The sequence below is a fragment of the Asterias amurensis genome, chromosome 12 (assembly GCF_032118995.1).
Source record: "Asterias amurensis chromosome 12, ASM3211899v1".
NCBI lineage: Eukaryota > Metazoa > Echinodermata > Asteroidea > Forcipulatida > Asteriidae > Asterias > Asterias amurensis.
Window position 1 is genome coordinate 16454184 of NC_092659.1, and position 20967 is coordinate 16475150.

At 37.9% G+C, this 20967-nt stretch overlaps 2 protein-coding genes across 3 annotated transcripts; one reads left to right on the forward strand and one right to left on the reverse strand.

Annotated features, from left to right (window-relative positions):
* Positions 1 to 1006: 1006 nt before the first annotated feature.
* Positions 1007 to 8750, reverse strand: LOC139945463 (eukaryotic translation initiation factor 4E type 2-like). The gene is made up of 7 exons (XM_071942818.1): positions 8598 to 8750; positions 7134 to 7212; positions 6360 to 6497; positions 5409 to 5513; positions 4465 to 4617; positions 3646 to 3782; positions 1007 to 2723 (listed from the first exon to the last, which is right to left on the reverse strand). The coding sequence occupies exons 1-7, from the start codon at positions 8615 to 8617 to the stop codon at positions 2681 to 2683; spliced, it is 675 nt and encodes a 224-aa protein (XP_071798919.1). The 5' UTR covers positions 8618 to 8750; the 3' UTR covers positions 1007 to 2680.
* A 234-nt stretch (positions 8751 to 8984) lies between these two features.
* Positions 8985 to 19583, forward strand: LOC139945461 (mediator of RNA polymerase II transcription subunit 4-like). 2 transcript variants are annotated; one of them, XM_071942813.1, is made up of 6 exons: positions 8985 to 9060; positions 11941 to 12001; positions 13577 to 13747; positions 15315 to 15459; positions 16729 to 16857; positions 17876 to 19583. In XM_071942813.1, exons 1-6 carry the CDS (start codon positions 8990 to 8992, stop codon positions 18082 to 18084), a joined length of 786 nt encoding a protein of 261 aa, XP_071798914.1. In that variant the 5' UTR covers positions 8985 to 8989; the 3' UTR covers positions 18085 to 19583. The 2 variants fall into 2 exon arrangements, with proteins under 2 accessions (XP_071798914.1, XP_071798915.1); XM_071942814.1 differs by having other exon boundaries at positions 17879 to 19579.
* The last annotated feature ends 1384 nt before the right edge of the window (positions 19584 to 20967 follow it).

Sequence of the window (20967 nt, forward strand, 5' to 3'; positions counted from 1 at the left end):
TGTGTTAGCACTGTTACCTGTATACTCAGTACTTTCCCCGAGTCCCGTGAAAAAATATCACAGGCATGTTACTTAAGTTTTTATGCTAACAACTTATTTGTGTAATTACAGTTTCTTTCAGTGATTGTTATTTGGGCCTACAGTCATGACAGTCCCCAATCCTCCACTTTATGGTCACTCAGCACCAAAAATGTTTTGACTTGGATCATTTTGGTTTGCCTGGTTCATTGATAAGTATTTGGTATTTGCAATCAGACAACAACCTGAAGCGAATTTTGCAGAGTCAGGGTTTAAAGGCACTGGACACTATTGGTAATTAGGGAGTGTCTCAAAAGTCGGGCACGTTCCTAGCGCAAAAGAACGTTCCTGCGGGCATATGCCCGCAGGATCGCAACATCATGACAATAGGAACGTTCTAACATGAGATTGGACGCGGTCACGCATTTGGAACGATCCAAAAGATCGCTCTGGCGGTCCAAAGGACCGGTCCAAGTAAAGCGGCGGGGATACTCTTGCGATCCAAAAAGAACGTTCTTACCGTTCCGACTTTTGAGACGCTCCCTTACTCAAAATAATTGTTGGCATAAAAATTACTTGGTAACAAGCAACGGAAAGCTGTTGATAGTATAAAACATTGTGAGAAAAGAAGTGATCTTCGACTAAAATATTTGGATTTGATTTCGAGACCTCAGAATTAGATTTTGAGGTCCCGAAATCAAGCATCTGAAAGCACACAACTTTGTGTGACAAGGGTGTTTTTTCATCCATTGTTTTATCTCGTAACTTTGACGGCCAATTGAGTTCAAATTTCCACAGGTTTTTTATTTTGTGCATATGTTGAGATACACCAAGTGAGAAGACTGGTCTTTGATAATTACCAATAGTGTCCAGTGTCTTTAATGTTAAACGATTGTAGAGCTATAACAGAGCTCTAACTAAACTTGCTTTGAAGCCACTGTGGGCGCATCCATGTTTATATTATACAAATAAGACTTGAAACTTGAAATTGAGTTTTGCATAAATCGGTTTTGTTATTCAATTCTGCACATTATGTAGCATATTGTAGAAACTATATTGTAGAATGCACAAGTAAATGCAATAACACAAACCAACACATATCGTTGCATCAGTGCAAAAAAGTTGTATCTCTATTTGGCAAAAGCATTTCACGGAAGTGCTCTGGCATAAAAATTGTATCTTGGGCTTTTTTAATACTCGTTTTCAGTACTGCTCGTGTTATGAATACACCTAACATTTTGCAGGTTCAATTTTGCGCAAATTTTAGGAGATACAACAATTTGCACTGACATGATGATATGCACAATGTATCAGTTTTAACAGGAACCATTGCTGCTTTACAACTTTTAGAAGAGCTTCTCATCTTTCGTTGATGCGTTATTTTAAAGGCCGTGGACACTATTGGTAATTACTCAAAATAATTACTAGCATAAAACCTTCCTTGGTGATGAGTAATGGGGAGAGGTTGATGGTAAAAAACATTGTGAGAAACGGCTCCCTCTAAAGTGCCATAGTTTTTGAGAAAGTAACTTTCCACGAATTTGATTTCGAGACCTCAGGTTTAGAACTTGAGGTCTCAAAATCAACCATCTAAATGCACACAACTTTGTGTGACAAGGGTGTCTCCTTCTTTCATTTTTATCTCGCATTTTTGATGACCGATTGAGCTCAAATTGTTACAGGTTAGTTATTTTATGCATATGTTGAGATACACCAACTGTGAAGGCTAGTCTTTGACAATTACCAATAGTGTCCACTGACTTTAAGCAAATGTCCTACACGTTTAATCCATTTGACGATAGCTTTACTTGCACGAGTTCTTTCCGATCCAGAACATTAAAGATCAGTCCACTATCAGGCAAATGGTGCTGTGTCTACATTGCAAAACTTCCACACTTTTCCAGGTTATATGTTGCTCTCAGTGATCCCAAACTGTCCCCTTGCATGAATTCTCTCCGATCCAGAACATTGAAAAATGGTCACTATCAGGCTACATGTATGTCTAATTGCAAAACTTGCACACTTTGCACTGTTTTGCCAGGTTAAACATGTTGCTCCCAGTGATCCCAAACTGTCTCTTTGCTTTAATACTTGCATGAATTCTTTCCGATCCAGAACAATGAAGAACAGTCACTTTCATGCAAAAGGTGCTATGACTCCATTGCAAAACCCCCAAACTTTGCATTGTCTTAGCCAGGTTGTATGTTGCTCCCAGTGATCCCAAACTGTCTCTTTGCTTTACTTGCATGAATGTTTTCCGATCCAGAACAATGAAGAACAGTCACTTTCATGCAAAAGGTGCTATGACTCCATTGCAAAACCCCCAAACTTTGCATTGTCTTAGCCAGGTTGTATGTTGCTCTCAGTGATCCCAAACTGTCTCTTTGAAACGTTTAAAAGCTCATAGCATCAATCATTGTTGTTTGTGTGTGAAATTGATGCAGAAAACGTACAAGCTGCTTTGGTTGGTGGCTGTCTTTAAAGCAGGCCGGATACTTTGTTCCCGTTAAAGGCAAGGCAGTTTGTGCTTTAGTTGATGGTACCTCGATGAGAATAGTGTAAAGTTCTACAGAAACATCTCAAGGGGCACCAGGGCATCGGCCATGGAAGCTATTGCCCTCCATTGCCCTCAATGAAGTATCAAACCTGGAATTCCAATCTGTTATTTGGTGAACATTTCAGTGTTTCGAAAGCTAGAGTTGTCCCTGTAGATAAGAAAGTTCAAAAAAGAAATTATATTAGGGCTTGAAAGTCAAGAAATGTCTCTATAAGACTACAAGGCCCAATAACATAGATCTGCTTAGACCTAAATGTTCAAGTCTATGAGAAACTTTTGAAGAGGCACCAAGGCCAAGATCAGGGCATTCAGGCCCGGTGTAAGATTTCAAGGCACATCCTGATTAACCTAAAATGGATTTGTGTATACTGTTTAGGTCTCAGTGTTTGTGTAATACGTTTTGACTTTTTTTTTCAACTGCTCCTTGTTATTTCTATTTTAACTTAGAACGGGTATTTTGTGTTGCCTTTGAATTTAATCAATGATGTTCTTGATGATTAAAACACTCCATAGAAATGAACTGGATTAATAGATGTTAATTTTTGCATCGGGATACAAAATACAATTGTTTTTACCCCTACATAGATGTGTATTAAACAAATCCACAGGCAAATTACTCAGGTCGTTTTCCTGTGGAGTAATTTTCCCGTTGATTTTGATTCACAAAACTCGGAAAGTACTGAAAACACATCTGTGTTAGGGTACAAAATAAACTCTTAAAGGAACATGTTGCCTTGGATTGGTCGAGTTGGTCTTTGAAAATCGTTTGTAACCGTTTTTTATAAAATGCATATGGTTGGAAAGATGTTGTAAAAGTAGAATACAATGATCCACCTCGTCGACTAATACGGTCGGCCATTTATGGGTGTCAAATTTTAAATGGCCGACCATGTTAGTTCGCACAGTAGAAGGAAAACCACGCAATTGCGAGGCAAACTTGTGTGGATCATTGTACTCTACTTTTACAACATCTTTCCAACCATGCATTTTATAAAAAACAGTTACAAACGCTTTTAATAGACCAACTCGTCCGATCCAAGGCAATGTGTTCCTTTAACAGGTTTACTTACTTGATACTGTCAGTGTGTGTTTTATATTCCATGATGGTGTTCGGAGGTAGATTTAAAACTCTCCTCAGAGTGTCCCTAATGCGGAGACTAATCGTGACGTCGCTCGACGTTCTATTCCAGATGGAGATAATGTCCTCCTGACAATCGAAAGAAACCAATCAAGATTTTTATCAATCAATCAAACAAACAAACAAACAAACAAACAAACAAATAAAACAAATAAAACAAACAGTCAACCACTAAACAAACAAATAATCAATCAATCAATCAATTTAAAATCAAAACATCCAAACAAACAAACAAACAAACAATCATTAGAAACAAAAAGAATGACACCTAGATCTGTGTGGGGGTCCACGGATTAGGCCAAGGACTTGCAATCACAAGATTATGGATTCAAATCCTACAAAGCTAAACACTGATTTCACAATGACTAAAATAAGTATTGACGTCTAGTTACTGAACAAAAATTTCTTAGTTTGTGCTATTCATAATTATAGGCGTTAAACCAATGTTTGTATGAGAGAGATTGGTTGTTGCCAGCTTGGTGTTTATATCCCCTTGTAAGAGTTTGCCGAGTTCTCTTAATGGGAAGATCATCTCAAACTCAACCAACCAACAAAAGAAAAATCAAAATTGTAATAAATAAATCAATTTAAAAAAAAACAAAAAAAAAACCAAGACCAACAAACAATCAGTCAATCACTCAATCAGTCAATAAAAAATAATCAATCAATCAAACAACTGAACAATCAACCAGGTGTTGAAATCCCTTAGGCTCAATTTCATGGAGCTCCTTGGGAAGAGCATTTTGCTTACTGCAAATCTGATGGACACAACAGCTCCACAGATCTCATCCCCGACCATAAACTGTTCCCCAAGCATCGCTAAGATGAGGTTCTCCCAAAGGCGAGATGCGAGACCTTTCCTTAAACGCACGATCCACTTCCCGCCACTCTTATTTGCATCATCCTGGATGAAAACAGAAGAAAAACAAAAGCATTGATTTGTCAGCAAGATACCTATTTACTTTTACCACAGGGGCGGCCAGGTTAGAATGTTGTGGTATCTACCCTTCCTTTCCCTCCCGGTTCAAATCTCGTTGGGGGCACTGTTCGGATTGTTTATTTTTTTAATCTTGTTCATTGCTGTCATTCGACAGAAATAGGAATGTTCTGATTTTGTGGAGACTGTAATCTAAAAATCTGGATGATTCCAAAGAATCTGAACAGATGGCTGGAATGGGTTTTCAGTCCCTACTCCTAGAACAACGAGGTTCTTTCTACTACTTATTGTGTAAGTTTTCCCTTAAATAATTCTCACGGATATCAAACTGAAACTTCCTTATGTGTGTTCTCTCCATGGCATTCGTGGCTAGTGTAGTGATTTAATAAATTTTTCTGAGAATCCTTGGCATCGCAACCACAACTTATAATATAATATGGGGTGCTTTCATGAGTGCTGTGAAAAAAAAATCCACAGGCAGAGCAGAAATCTAACCACTAGACCACCAAGCTAGTCCGATGGCTAGACTCAAAATTTATAAATAAATAAAATAAGTAAACACAACGGTTCAAACGCCATCAATGAGAGACTTTTGGGACGCTTGGTGGCAGCAGACTTACCAGGTAAAATCCATTGTTCCCGGTCATGTGCGCACGCTCAGAACTACGTAATCAATGGAAATTTACCTGGTAAGTCTGCTGCCACCTAGCGTCCCAAAGTTTCCCATTCATTTATAGGTCTGCAATTTCAGAACTCACCTCCCACATTGGTTTGATACCCTGTTTAAATAAGTGATAATCACTGCTACTTGTGAGATCACAGGGCCTGGCAAGATGAGTGTAAAGCGTCCAGAATTGTTCCACCTGCACACCAACAAAACACGCAACTCAATTTAACAATAAAATACACAACAAAAATAGCTGTGCTGTTCTGATGGATTACACAAGGAAGTTAGTGGTAGCACTTAAAATTTCAGTGAATATCTGTGACACAATGATTCAGTTTGAACATGCAGCACATGATTTGTTGTCAGCAGAATAGTTAAAATATTGAAGTTAAACTTTCAGAACTTGAGAAAATCAGTCAAGGATTGTTATTAAAAGTAGACTTGACCTAATCTCATGTTAACAATATTTGATCTTAGAAAGCAAACAGCTTCATCTTAAAGGCAGTGGACACTATTGGTAAATACTCAAAAATAATTATTAGCTTAAATTCTTACTTGGTAATGAGTAATGGGGAGAGGTTGATAGTATAAAACATTGTGAGAAACGGCTCCCTCTATAGTGAAGTAGTTTTCGAGAAAGAAGTAACTGTCCACGAATTTGATTTTGAGACCTCAAGTTTAGAATTTGAGGTCTCGAAATCAAGCATTTGAAAGCACACAACTTCGTGTGACAAGGGTGTTTTTTCTTTCTTTATTACCTCGCAACTGCACCGACCAATTGAGCTCAAATTTTCACAGGTTTGTTATTTTATGCATATGTTGAGATACAGCATGTGAAAAGACTGGTCTTTGACAATTACCAATAGTGTCCACTGCCTTTAAAATGAGTTGCTAAAGAGTTAAGATGAATAAATCTTGGCTCTTTGTGAAATCAGCCCCCTGCATTCGTACAGACGAATTTCATAAAACGAACATGTTATTTGAGTGTCAAGGGGCGCACACAAAATAGTGGTCTCACTTTTTGGGAGTACCAAATACTTACCGATGCAAAGCTGCCTACTGTCTTGATGTTCTGTTCGTAGTTTGTTGATGATGCTTTGTTCCCTGGTGTCCGTTTGGAGAACCACATGCAATACTTAAACTGTAACTGGTGCTCACCCTGGCCAACCTTCACCTTTGGCTGAACGAGAAAAAATATTATAAATTCGCAAATAAAAGAGTTTTTTTTTGCAAATGTCATTCCCATTCTCTAAAAAGCGCAGGCGTGATACTTCACGATGTCTTAGTGTCCTTGAAATGCTCCAGTAGACATTTACAATTTCCTCATAGGGTGCTCTTTACCAATGAGAAAATGCCTTGGTGCCCTTGCCCTTTTAAAACGAATGCATACATAGTGTAAAACATTGGTATTTGTCAAAGACTAGTATCTGCACTTTGTGTTATTATGTTATAATTATTATTATTACCCAAACTTTTTACTCTTGCAGAGTCTGTCTCAAAGGCTAAACAAAGAAAGACTCTTCCTTCGAGAAATACTCTGCTAGGGTTGAATTGTCACTCGGGCTATAGACCCATTTCACCTGATGTTATCATCAGAATAATCTTGGATGCGCCATTTTGATGGTCAATGTCAACGTGTGTTATTCAGAGCATCCTTCTCTATGTTCAGTAAAGTGCTCATTTTTAGGTGACGCGACGTTTACACGTAAACCTTTTGACCACCAACATGGTGAGCGTGGCATCAGTTGCCGCGTGTGACGCGCGTGCAAGGGGTCAATAAACTATTTTTTTGCAGTTACATAGAAGTAGTTCTCACCCAGACAAATTTGTCGGATTGATGATCTTTAGATGCATCAATTTCCTCCTTTTCCTCTCCACTGTCTTCATCCTTCAACCTTCATGAACAAAACCACAACATTATTATTTAATAATATTATATTATTATTATTTGTTTGGTAATGAAACCAAGCATGTTACCAAGGGTGCTTGTTATAATTATATGAACTGGAAGCGCAGCACAGTGGCTAACCTTTTACTGGGATTGGTTAGGATAATAAAATAAATATTGGATAAATCATTGTATAACTTCTGCACTAGTGTACCACATAGCACTGGACAGTATTTATGCACCATATGGTCCACACTCTGCAATGTTGATTTTGCCGTACTACACACATGAAAGTTAATTTGAAACATGTGGCAATTCTACCTCCATGCACTGTCCCACCGGAATGTCGGACACTTCGTACCTTTGCCACTTCGTACCCTGGACACTTCGTACCTTCGGGACACTTCGTACCGTAACCAAATTGGTCACTTCGTACCGTGGGCGCGGGGTACGAAGTGACCATCAGCTGAGTCACTTCGTACCTTCAGCCGAGTCACTTCGTACCTCCATTAAAATGTGTATTCCTCAATAATTTAATGTTCGTAGAGACAAAAAATTAATAATAGGCTACTTAATGAATTATAATTTTGTTTGAGTATGTGAATGTCATTTTTAATGTGAAACTAATATTTTGTATAAGTTAATTACCGCCAAGGACAACATCTTCCGCCAATATTTTTTACAAATATTTTAAAGTTAAACAATCATGCAATCGTCAAAATGGCTCCTTGGTGTCCCAACAAATAGTAACAGTTGGTTTGTTTTGCTTTTATTTAATAATCATCCGATCACAAAGCACAAAAAAAATCATAAACGATGCAGAAATCACAAATTAGTACGAAGGTAGGAAGTGTCTCCTGAGAAGGTACGAAGTGACTCGTGAGAAGGTACGAAGTGACTCGTGAGAAGGTACGAAGTGTCTTGTAAGAAGGTACGAAGTGTCTTGTAAGAAGGTACGAAGTGTCCAAGGTACGAAGTGTCCAAAGTCACTTCGCACCTTGAAAAGGTACGAAGTGTCCAGGGTACGAAGTGGCAAAGGTACGAAGTGTCCTGACACCTCCCACCGTGCCCGTCCCCATGACCCTGGCCGGGGCAGTGAATGAAAAGGGGCCAGGTCAGCAGGTGCATTTAAACTTTAAGTCGGTCTACACAGCATCACACTGATCGAGATGCTGTAATACGATCGTTCGTTTAAAGACAGCTGCGGTCTTCAGGAGGATTGGGAAATATATAGATCTACCATTAAACATTCTGCATGGACTATGATATGAATGTGTTCGTAAACTTTAATTTGGGCCCCCGCCTGTGTGACCCTGTGTCTGTGAAATCAAAAGTTAAGTCAGGTTAAAAATAAAATTTATTTTAAACAATAAATTCGTGATTTATACTTACATATCAAATTTATTCTTCATCTTCTGTCTGTTTAGATTAAATATAAAATGAATAAATAAATGTTACGTTTCAAATCGACCAAAATAAGGGGGAAAATGTTGTTGTTTCAACTTTGTTTAATCACCGACCGTCTGGACGTTTACTACTGCATGCACACACTGCATTGACAAGCAAATTGTAACTTATTTACTAGGCTCGTACCAGTGTTCAAAATTAATGTTTGTATAAAACATTAGCAATTAGTAATATTTAAGTTTTTACATGAAATTAAAAAACTAACTAATTCAACTTGTCATTATTATTTTTTTTTAAATAGAGAAAACAAATTTTTTTGAAGTGAGAACAAAAATCGTAAATTTAAAAGTATTCACAATGAGATTTCAGAAGGCAAGATGGCGGCGGCCAGTGCTGCAACAAAGTCGAAATTATTATCGTTGGTTGAGGAGGCTGAATGCCTCACAAAGTGAGTATTTTATTGCAAATTGTACAATGGAATAATCATTATATTACGTGCTTTGTTAATATATAAGTTTTGTTTCGAATAACATTTATTTGGTCGTTGTAATTCCATCCATGGCATAGCCGTGGGTACGCCGTATCAATATGAATTTTTTTGTAATGATTGTTGTTGTTGAGTTGAGGTCATGTCATGTGATGTTTTGGTCACACAACAATGTGTATTGTTGTATCCTCCGCTTACCAGTTTTCACGCTATTATGCCTTTTTCTTTGAATTGGGAAAAAAATAATGATGCCATATATCAACCGATGCCCTAATTATCTTCATTTGTTTATATGAAGTATGCAAACACATATAGTAAAACTTGATGGACATTGAAATGTTCACACCAATCTTCGATGACTTCAACTGGCCCCATTTGTTTTGAGTTTTTCCTGTTTTCACGGCAAACGAGAAAGTATGGTTTCCTGGTGAAGCCATACATGGAAGAAACATCTGAAGTGACTACAAGTGTTCTTTGAGACTCTGTGTATGACTCTATAGCCAGAAGTTGCCTTCATTTTATTCTAAATATTTTTTTATTAAATTTTAAAAATTACCATGGTAGCTTGCAAAAAATAAAAGAAATAAAAGAAAATTATAAAATGTGTGAATAATTATTGGCTTCCAAATCTGATTTTTATTTATTTTGTTTAAAAAATTTTTTCTTAATATTTACAATAAAGCGTATAAATAAACAGTGATAATTGAATCAACAAGCTGATGTTTAAATTTTAATATTAATAATAATATTAATATTGATATGAGGGTTAAAAAAAAAAAATCTCCTAAAATATTAGAAAATGATATAAGGCACATGGCTTCTTTAAGCCTCAGTATTTTTTTTCCAGAATGCTCAGCAAAACATTCAGTCACATGATTTTGATCATCATGAATTGTGAATTGAAATAGTGTTTGATGAAACTTTTTCGGTGGGCAAATATTTTTATATGGCCTCAACATTATGACATGCTTTTGTACCTTGTAGAAATGCCTAAAATACCAAACTATTTGCATTTTCAAGTGCAAATGACCAGTGGAGCCTTACGTGTTTCTAAGTTTTGGTCAAGGGAGAGGAGACTCTTTGCTTGGCAAATAAAACCACACAATTTTTATCTAGGGACTGTTTACATCGCGCACAGAGAGGTAAAAGATTTGCCACGATTTTAGGGACACCTCGAAAACAGGACCTCCTACGATATGTGACAGCAATTTAAAACTTCACCATAATAGCCCAAACAGAACTTTAAAATTATGTTAAATCACTGTTTAACTTTAAGTAAGCTGAACAAATAATTACTAATGAATGGGGTAGGATAGTGTTGGTGAATTTTCGGCCTCCAAAAAATAAAGAAAAATCATTAAAGAAAATGTTTGACCATTTGTTATTATTTTATTTATTATATTATTTGGAGTACATCATAACTCTATTTTCGGATAACTTTCCGTATGGCGCCACCACTTTTTCACTCATTTTTTACAAAAAGGGATATCTCATCGAATGAAAAAGTGGTGGCGCCATACGAAAACTTTTCCCTATTATCTGTATCTGTATAGTTGAGCCGGCAAAACAATTTCTAACTACACATCACACCCAGCTTTGCGCATTATCTGGCTTAATTTTTGAAGTGCTTAGTGAGACATGTGAGAGTGTCCTTGAAGATATCTAATGATCATATATCTAGTAATCACACTCAATCAATCAATCAAAGGTAATTTGTATAGCGCCTAAATCAAAAGTTTGCTCAAAGGCGCTGAGGCACAGAAGAAATAACAAGTCATTGATGGTAGGCCTCCTGAAACAAGTGGGCTTTCAGAAGTGCCTTGAATGTGTTGAGTGATGTTGTGTCCCTGATGTGATTGGGCAGTTTATTCCAGAGCTTGGGTCCATATACCGAGAAGGCTCTATCAGCAAAAGTGATGTGACTTGTTCTTGGAACTACAAAGTATGGTGAACAGGAGCTGTTTGACTGAAGGAGTCTCCGTTCAGCACCAACTTGCAGAATGTCTATGATGTAATGAGGGGCTTGTTGATGTAAGGCCTTGAACATGAGAACGATGACCTTGAAGTCGATCCTTTTTTGGATTGGGAGCCAGTGTAGTGTGATGAGTTTCGGGGTGATAAACTTTGTGATGAGTCTGGCAGCTGTTCGTTGCACGTTATTTAGCCTCCTTTTGAGTTTTTGGCTGATTCCAATCAAAAGACTGTTGCAATAGTCGAGTCTTGAAGTGACTAAAGTGTGCACTGCAAGCTTGGTTGCGTCGACAGTCAGTAGTCTGCGGGCCCTGCCGATGTTAGTGAGGTAGAAGTTGGCAGTCTTGATGATGCTTGAAACTTGCGCGGACATAGTCATTGCAGGGTCAAACATGACTCCAAGATTTCTGACTGGCTTGGTTTCGACTAAGACATCAACTCTACCGGGTAAGGCATTCCAGTCTTGATGGTGGCCGGAAAAAAACTGCTGCCATAGATTTTGGTTGTGTGTCGAATTTGATGGAATTGAAGATTGTGTGTTCTGGAGGGTCGAGTGGAATGTTGTGCAAAGTCTTGAAGCGGGATTTCAACTAAATTATTGACAAGTTTGTTGAACATGGCTAGCCTTCTAGCTTTCCTTTCTAATTTCTGTGCATTTTTTGTGTAAACAATTTTTGCAGATGTATAAAATAATTGAATGTGCTCATCATTCAATCACCTTTTTAAATTTTCAGGGATTATAAAAAGAATTGCTGAATTTAAGAATTTACTGGTTTTTTTAAATAGAAATTTAACTCATCCTCAGGTGAAATGTTGACTAATGATGTTAATGATGTTTTCTTATTTTCCTTCTTCCTTTTTTTTTGTCAGGGATCTTTTTGAAACTACTGCAGCAGTTCGGCAAAAAATGCCAACTTTGGAGGATCCACAGGTAAGTGGTTGGTTTTATTGATGGGTTTGTGTACTTTTTGTTCTACACACATAACATAAACCACCATGGAATTCCATTAAAGGCAGTGGATACTATTGGTAATTGTCAAAGACTAGCCTTCACAGTTGTATCTCAACATATACATAAAATAACTAACCTGTGAACATTTTAGCTCAATTGGTCATCGAAGTTGCGAGATAATAATGAAAGAAAAAAACACCCTTATCACACGAAGTTGTGTGCGTTTAGATGGTTGATTTCGAGACCTCAAGTTCTAAATCTGAGGTCTCGAAATCAAATTCAGGGAAAACTACTTCTTTCTCAAAAACTATGGCACTTCAGAGGGAGCCGTTTCTCACAATGTTTTATACCATCAACGTCTCCCCATTACTCGTCACCAAGAGAGGTTTTATGCTAATAATTACTTTGAGTAATTACCAATAGTTTTCACTGCATTTAAATGAAAATGATGAAAGCTTCCCTTGAAATATTACTTGCTGAGGCGCTGTTAGTTTTTGAGAAATGAGTAAAACAAGTCACAACAATTGTTTTAGCACGTCAACGAATTTATGCGACTCTCCTGAAAACATGGCTCTTTGGTTTTCATTTATATTACTCAAAAACTTTACAATTAATGAAGCTGAAACTTCTACATGTATACAGGTTTCAGGTAAATTTACTATCGTTCACAGTAAGTACATGTAAGGATCCATGTCATGACCAAAAACCTGATACAACAAAAGTTGCGGCTACTAAAAAATGGTCAGGAGCACCTTACATGTTTTGGGAACCTAATGTTTTGTGCCACTCACGTCTATTCACGACACACTTACAAAACACAATTAGACATCAGTGACACAATCCTTTAGTCGCTTTAGCTTGACCTTTGCTATATATTGTGCCTGCGACATACATTGCCACAATGCATATTGAGAATTAAAAATTTGTCGTTACTTGTGTCATACATGTAGTTGCCACTATTTGAGGTGGGACTCTTCGAGTAGTAAATTTCACTAGTCGCAATTACATTTTGTGGTGCTGTCATTTCCAATACATGTAAGGCCAAGTAACAAAAAATACCAGTTGATCGTCCGGATTTTTCAAAAAAGAGGAGGATGAGGGCCTTACTATTTACTATTTTTTTTCAAGATGGCCGCTAAGTATTTCAAATCAAACAGGCCACCAATTCTTCAGTTTGAATCAACGGCAAATTTATTTATACCTACTATTTATACCTACTAAAAAAAAGGATGCGGCCTCCAAAAAGGATGATCAACTGATATTTTTTTTATTTGGCCTAAGTCTGCAACCTCAGGTTGACCTGGTGTGAAATGTCGTTTGATTTGATACTCTTTCAGAGCAAATTTTTTAAGCATGTGTCATAGCAAATCAAAACCATGAATCTGTAGATTCCGAAAAAGAAGTTTTGTGGCAGTCAAAATGTGAACTTCAACGCTGTGAACTTCAATGCTGCTTTGATTAAATATCTAAGGGGATACAACTTTTTGGCTGCCGCTCCACAGGTTGTACAATCTTTGGTGTGATCCCATTCATACTTACACCCTCTGATTTTAGATCATGGACATGCTCCTGAAGAAAAATGAGGAGATTGAGGCAACACTCAAACAGACAAAGGAGCAGAGGGAGAAGCGGCGGGAGATGGAATGTCTGCAAGAAGAAGTAGACAAGCGGGACGAGGACATCAAACAGCTGCAGAGACAACTCAAAGAGGCGGAGCATATATTGGTGAGAACAATTGTTACATTATAAACTAAACCCTCCCAGATCCTTGAACATCCTGTTCCAGAGTTGTCTGTTAATCAGGCGCTTGCCCAGAAGCCTCTCTACCATGGGCAGCGTTCCGAATCAATACCTCTCGTCACTGACCCCGGAGAGGGATGGACGGGAAAATAATGCTGATTGGCGTCCAATGGAAACTACTTTGCGTGCCCTTGTTAAAAACGTTTAGGCGCTTGTTTCTCAAATGAATCATGATTACGTGGTCACCCGAAACTCCATACAGTGAGACCACAGAGAATAGAGTAGAGTACCTTTAGTTTGCTTTTTAACCTGTCTTGAAGGCAGTGGTCACTATTTGTAATTACTCAAAATAATCATCAAACCTTACTTGGTGACGAGTAATGGGGAGAGGTTGATAGTATAAAACATTGTGAGAAACAGCTCCCTCTGAAGTGCCATAGTTTTTGAGAAAGAAGTAATTTTCCACGAGTTTGATTTCGAGACCTCAGATTTAGAACTTGAGGTCTCGAAATCAACCATCTAAACGCACACAACTTTGTGTGACAAGGGTGTTTATTTCTTTCATTATTATCTCGCAAGTTCGATGACCGATTGAGCTCAAAGTTTCACAGGTTTGTTATTTTATGCTTATGTTGAGATACACCTACTGTGAAGGCTAGTCGTTGACAATTACCAATAGTGTAAAAGTAAAGGATACCTGGGGTTTTCGGTACCATTTTATTGTTTTATTTCTGAGAGATTAGATGTGTATCCACAGAGAAAGAATAATTCGTAATTCCTAAATACCTCGGACAGTTTCGCTATTCCTATTGGTGGAGAGCACGTCACGTGAGTGCGTATAAACCTTTGTTAATGACCAGTAACAATTGTTGAAACATCAGCGTGACACGCGAGCTTGCACCTGTTCTGATGAGACAGTTTCTTCATTCCTATTGGTCGAGAGCAACGGCTGAAACAGTTGTGCCTCATCACGTGTTTTGCGCGACGCGCACAGCATTCCCTTAAAAGGAGTTGTTTACCCGAGGGCGACGGAGGGCTTTACCATTTCATAGCTGGAGGGGTGTTGTGTTGAAAGAAATCATTGAACATTTATAATTTTTGCGATTATTTTACTTTTTGACCCAAAAGTGTTGATGCTTTTGACCGAAAAGGTATTTATGAATGGGAATCAAAGTGTGTTGAATCGGTTTTCAACTAGTGGTTTAAACCCGCCGAGGCCTGGTTCTTGATAATTTACCTCGACTTTGTCTCGGTAAAATTATCAAGAACCAGGCCTCGTTGGGATTAAACCACTAGTTGAAAACCTCTTCACCACACATTGATTCCCTTATTAAAATACAAAATCTGAGAAGCAAGACTGTCAGTAAAGCTTCTCAGATTCAAATTTCAGGGCAAACAAGCTGATATATATTTTTTCATAACAACAATACTTCCAAATGAAATGATTCCCAAATTGCTTTTTACTATCAAACTGTACCTCGAACCGAAAGTTGTTATTGCCATTTGAGTGATTAACAAACATATACTATACCTTCTCTTTAAACCCAACCAGGCTACAGCTATATACCAGGCCAAGGAGAAGTTGAAAGCCATTGACCGAGCCAATAAGGGAGCAATATCTGCAGAGGAGCTCATTAAATATGCGCATCGCATTAGCGCAACGAATGCGGTGTCAGCTCCATTGTCTTGGGCGCCAGGTAGGTTTGAAGTAAAAAAAATTAAAGGCACTGGACACTATTGGTAATTAGTCAAAATAGTTATGGGCATAAAACCTTTCTTTGTGACGAGTAATGGGGAGAGGTTGATGGTAGAAAACATTGTGAGAAACGGCTCCCTCTGAAGTGCCATAGTTTTCGAGAAAGAAGTAATTTTCCACGAATTTGGTTTCGAGACCTCAGATTTAAAACTTGAGGTCTCGAAATCAACCATCTAAACGCACACAACTTCATGTGACAAGGGTTATTTTTCTTTCAAATTATCTCACAACTTCGATGACCGATTGAGCTCAAATTTTCCCAGGTTTGTTATTTTATGCATATGTTGAGATACACCAACTGTGAAGGCTAGTCTTTGAAAATAACCAATATTGTCCAGTGTCTTTAAGGCACTGGACACTATTGGTATTTACTCAAAATACTTTTTGGATTTAGATTGACTCGGTATATAACCAATGGAGAGCTGTAGAAAGTGTAAAACCATTGTGATAAAAGCCTCCCTTTAAAGTAACCTAGTTTTTGAGAAAGTGGTACCTTCGTACTCAAATAATAAAAGACTTCTGGCCTGAAGATGCCTTTTATTAGCCATCTGGAAGCTCACAATTTTGTGTTTTTTTCATTCGTTATTCTCTGGCAACTTCGATGACTGATTTCAAGAGCAAAAATTTTCACAGATTTGTCTTGTTTCGCATATATATGTTGGGATACACAACATGAGAATACACGATCTGGTCTTTGACAATTACCAAAGATGTCCAGTGCCTTGAGAAATACTTGTAATTCAGGAGCATAACTCTTTCAGTGCCGTTTTGGTGGAATTTTAACCTAAAATTACCATCTAAAGCCTGGCTCATACTTCCTACGAATGTGAATGCAAAGCGAATTTGACGTGAATTTGACGTAACACCCTCCTTTCGCAGCGATTATTCGAAAGGGAGTAGAGCAGAGTTCAACTGCTGTGAATTTTTCGATGCGAATTTGTGGCGTCAAGATTCGCTTCGCATTCGCAGGAAGTATGAACCGGGCATAAGACAGATTTGCAGGCCTTGATTTGTTTGCTCTTGAAGGGGCACAGCAATTTCCCTCTGGTATTAAGGGACACTGCTTTCGGGGATGTAAATTTTTAATGGAACTTTGCAAAGGGCACCACAGAAAAAGCACAGGGCACCAGGGCAATTGCTGTTGGTTGTTTTGAGTCCCGATTGAAAAACATGAAGCTGTCTCTACGTGTAACTTCCTTCTCCTTGGTAGGTGATAACCGTAGACCATATCCGACAGACCTTGAGATGCGCATGGGAATTCTTGGTCGCCTCAGCAATCTCCCAGTTGCTGCAGTAACAAACGGCGTCTCAGAGGGAGCAACAGCTGCGTCGGGAGGGGGTAAGTGAAAACAATAAAATCCCAGCCAGTGTTCCCCTGACAAAAAAAGTTGACAATGAAGTTCGAGTAGCTGAGGCTTGTGTTAGCCCCTTGTGATAATGTCTTTTGGGTAGTGTTGGTACTGGAAAGAACCGGTGGTTGACAACTCAACATTTTGATCAGTATGCTCTGATCGCTTCAAGAAACGATCCGAGTATGTCAGTTGTCAACCACTAGTTCTTTCCAGCCTGGCCAGCTTGAACTAGGGTGTCTTTGTCACTAATTCCCTGCTGATCCCTCTCCTGCCCCCTTTCCTGTCCTTACCCAATCTACCCTCATCTCTCATCTATTCTTTATACATGTTCCTTGTTGTATCCATACCTTCTGCCAGTCATCTTCATTCAGGACCAGTGATTACATGTATACTCCCACCATGCAAAATTTCAAATCCTGCTTTTAAATTAAGTTTGAAGACATACATTTTGAAGGCATTTGGAAGATCTGCAGTGACCACCAACATTTAGTCTACATTGTAGGTCTGTCACCTATAAATTTCTGAACAAATACTGAAAGGCACAATATTGCTTTCTGTTTGAGTTTTTTGTTCCAACACGTTTTTAAATAATTTAATAATTCTCTGTAAGCACTCAAGGAAAACCCCAGAAACATCTGAGAAACGTTTCATGCATGAGTCGTTTCTCAGTTTAAACATGTTTTGGGTGAAAAGTTATCCAATTTATATGACTTCGAAGGGAATCCTTTATAGTTAATAATTTATACTATCAATAGCTACAAGTAAGTTTGAATAGCCCTTTGTTTGTGTAGTATTTACAAATCTATGACCTCGGCCTAGGTTCATAAAACCTGTACGCACCAAAACTTGCTAAACAGAATGTTCTGCCTAACAGATAGATGAAATTGAGCCCAGACCTTCAAGCAGGGACCCACTTTGCTCTGGGGTTTAACCGACACCATGATTATTTTTTTGCACAAAAAGTCTTTCATTCTCTGTGGGTTTTTTTCTTCTGCCACTTCCCAGCAGACGTTGCAGCATCTGCAGGTGGTGGCATGACATGGCAGCCCTCCAGCGAGCTGACCGCCAGCCTGACCATTCCCTCTAGCATCAGCCATCATACTACGGAGTTGAACCTTGACCTCGGTGCCCCGGGCCAGAACAAAGAGAATGAGGACGATGTGGAGGTCATGTCCACGGATTCTTCTAGCAGCAGCTCAAGTGAAAGTTTATGAACGTGTCGTGTGGAACTTCGTGATGATTTGAACTTTGACCCTTGTTTTATAGTCTGAATCCACCAAAGGTACAATAAACCATCCATTTTGACCTTTGACATGTAAGTTTGCAGCTCAAGTAATGGTTTGTAAACCTATTATGTGGAACTCTACTGATGATGTGAACTTTGAACCTTGGCATGCATTGTGGTCGGAATCGAGGAAAGGGACCATGAGCCACCAATTTTGACCTTTGACATGTAAGTTTGCAGGTCAAGTAACGGTTTGTAAACCTTTTATGTGTAAATTTACTCATGATGTTAACTTTGACCCTTGGCATGCATCGTAGTTGAAATCCAGCAAAGGGACCATTAACCGCTCATTTTGACCATGAACTTGTAAGTTCGCAGCTCAAGTAATGGTTAATAAATCTAGTAATCTGGAACTTTGCTGACAATGTGAACTTTTACCCTTGGCCAGCATAAGGGATCATGAACACCCATATTGACCTTTGACATGTAAAATGGCAGCTCAAGTGATAGTTTATGTGCCGGTTATGTGGATTTCCACTGATGATTTGAACTTTGACCCTTCACATATGTTATCATAGTCTGAAACCAGCAAACAACAACCAGCTATGGCCAAGTTCTGTCCCTAATCGATGATGGTTGTAATATGCTAGTCTACTATTAAAAACCAGCCTACTAATTGCATCTTTACTTTTCAATGACAAATTTCATAGCACAGTTATCAGTGATAACGATAACGTTCCTGAGCCACCAGTCACATCGACATGACATGACATGACATCGATATCGTGCAATAAGAGATAGATGTATGAACACCATTGTTTTGTTGTTTAAAGTTTTCAAAAAACACACCATATAACTATATCCTTTGATATTGATATTATAAGTTGTCATGTTTTGAGTAAAAACAGTGATAAGTGGTACATCTTTTGTCAGATTTGTTGAATACTAACACGTAATGTTTATTTTGATTGTACACTTTTTCAAGGGAAAAGTGCATATAGCCTTGTGATTTTTTCAAAGGAAAAGTTCACAAGGCTATATAATAGCCTTGTGATTTTTTCAAAGAAAAAGTGATTTTTTGAAGCAAAAAGTTCATAAGGCCTTGTGATTTTTTCAAAGTAAGGTTTACAAGGCTATAGCCTTGTGATTTTTCAAAGGAAAAATGATATTTTCAAGCAAAAAGTTCATAAGGCCTTGTGATTTTTTCAAAGGAAATGTTCACAAGGCCTTGTGATTTTTTCAAAGGAAAAGTTCACAAGCCTATAGCCTTGTGATTTTTTCAAAGGAAAAGTTCTCAAAGGAAAAGTGATTTTTTCAAGCAAAAAGTTCATAAGGCCTTGTGATTTTTTCAAGCAAAAAGTTCATAAGGCTATAGCCTTGTGATTTTTTCAAAAGAAAGGTTGAGAAGGCTATAGCCTTGTGATTTTTTCAAAGGAAAGGTTCACAAGGCTATAGCCTTGTGATTTTTTCAAAGGAAAAGTTCACAAGGCTATAGCCTTGTGATTTTTTCAAAGGAAAAGTTCATAAGGCTATAGCTTTGTGATCTTTTCAAAGGAAATATTCACAAGGCTATAGCCTAGTGATTTTTTCAAAGGAAATGTTCACAAGGCTATAGCCTTGTGATTTTTTCAAAGGAAAAGTTCGCAAGGCTATAGCCTTGTGATTTTTTCAAAGGAAAAGTTCACAAGGCTATAGCCTAGTGATTTTTTCAAAGGAAATGTTCACAAGGCTATAGCCTTGTGATTTTTTCAAAGGAAAAGTTCACAAGGCTATAGCCTTGTGATTTTTTCAAAGGAAAGTGATTTTTTCAAAGGAAATGTTCACAAGGCTAAAGCCTAGTGATTTTTTCAAAGGAAATGTTCACAAGGCTATAGCCTTGTGATTTTTTCAAAGGAAAAGTTCACAAGGCTATAGCCTTGTGATTTTTTCAAAGGAAAGTGATTTTTTCAAAGGAAATGTTCACAAGGCTATAGCCTTGTGCTTTTTTCAAAGGAAATGTTCACAAGGCTATAGCCTTGTGATTTTTTCAAAGGAAATGTTCACAAGGCTATAGCCTTGTGATTTTGTCAAAGGAAAAGTTCACAAGGCTATAGCCTTGTGATTTTTTCAAAGGAAAAGTTCACAAGGCTATAGCCTTGTGATCTTTTCAAAGGAAATGTTCACAAGGCTATAGCCTAGTGATTTTTTCAAAGGAAATGTTCACAAGGCTATAGCCTTGTGATTTTTTCAAAGGAAAAGTTCACAAGGCTATAGCCTTGTGATTTTTTCAAAGGAAAAGTTCACAAGGCTATAGCCTTGTGATTTTTTCAAAGGAAATGTTCACAAGGCTATAGCCTCGTGATTTTTTCAAAGGAAATGTTCACAAGGCTATAGCCTTGTGATTTTTTCAAAGGAAATGTTCACAAGGCTATAGCCTTGTGATTTTTTCAAAGGAAATGTTCACAAGGCTATAGCCTTGTGATTTTTTCAAAGGAAAAGTTCACAAGGCTATAGCCTTGTGATTTTTTCAAAGGAAATGTTCACAAGGCTATAGCCTTGTGATTTTGTCAAAGGAAAAGTTCACAAGGCTATAGCCTTGTGATTTTTTCAAAGGAAAAGTTCACAAGGCTATAGCCTTGTGATCTTTTCAAAGGAAATGTTCACAAGGCTATAGCCTTGTGATTTTTTCAAAGGAAATGTTCACAAGGCTATAGCCTTGTGATTTTTTCAAAGGAAAAGTTCACAAGGCTATAGCCTTGTGATTTTTTCAAAGGAAATGTTCACAAGGCTATAGCCTTGTGATTTTGTCAAAGGAAAAGTTCACAAGGCTATAGCCTTGTGATTTTTTCAAAGGAAAAGTTCACAAGGCTATAGCCTTGTGATCTTTTCAAAG

Bases quoted from the DNA above. Each gene is read 5' to 3' on its own strand.
- LOC139945463 (XM_071942818.1), bottom strand. From the start codon at position 8,617: ATGAAGAATAAATTTGATAT. The intron at 4,618-5,408 runs GTGAGTTCTGAA...GTTTTCATCCAG, and splicing joins GTATCAAACCAATGTGGGAG to GATGATGCAAATAAGAGTGG. The intron at 3,783-4,464 runs GTAAGCAAAATG...TTCGATTGTCAG, and splicing joins TTGTGTCCATCAGATTTGCA to GAGGACATTATCTCCATCTG.
- LOC139945461 (XM_071942813.1), top strand. From the start codon at position 8,990: ATGGCGGCGGCCAGTGCTGCAACAAAGTCGAAATTATTATCGTTGGTT. The intron at 15,460-16,728 runs GTAGGTTTGAAG...TCTCCTTGGTAG, and splicing joins TCCATTGTCTTGGGCGCCAG to GTGATAACCGTAGACCATAT. The intron at 16,858-17,875 runs GTAAGTGAAAAC...GCCACTTCCCAG, and splicing joins AACAGCTGCGTCGGGAGGGG to CAGACGTTGCAGCATCTGCA.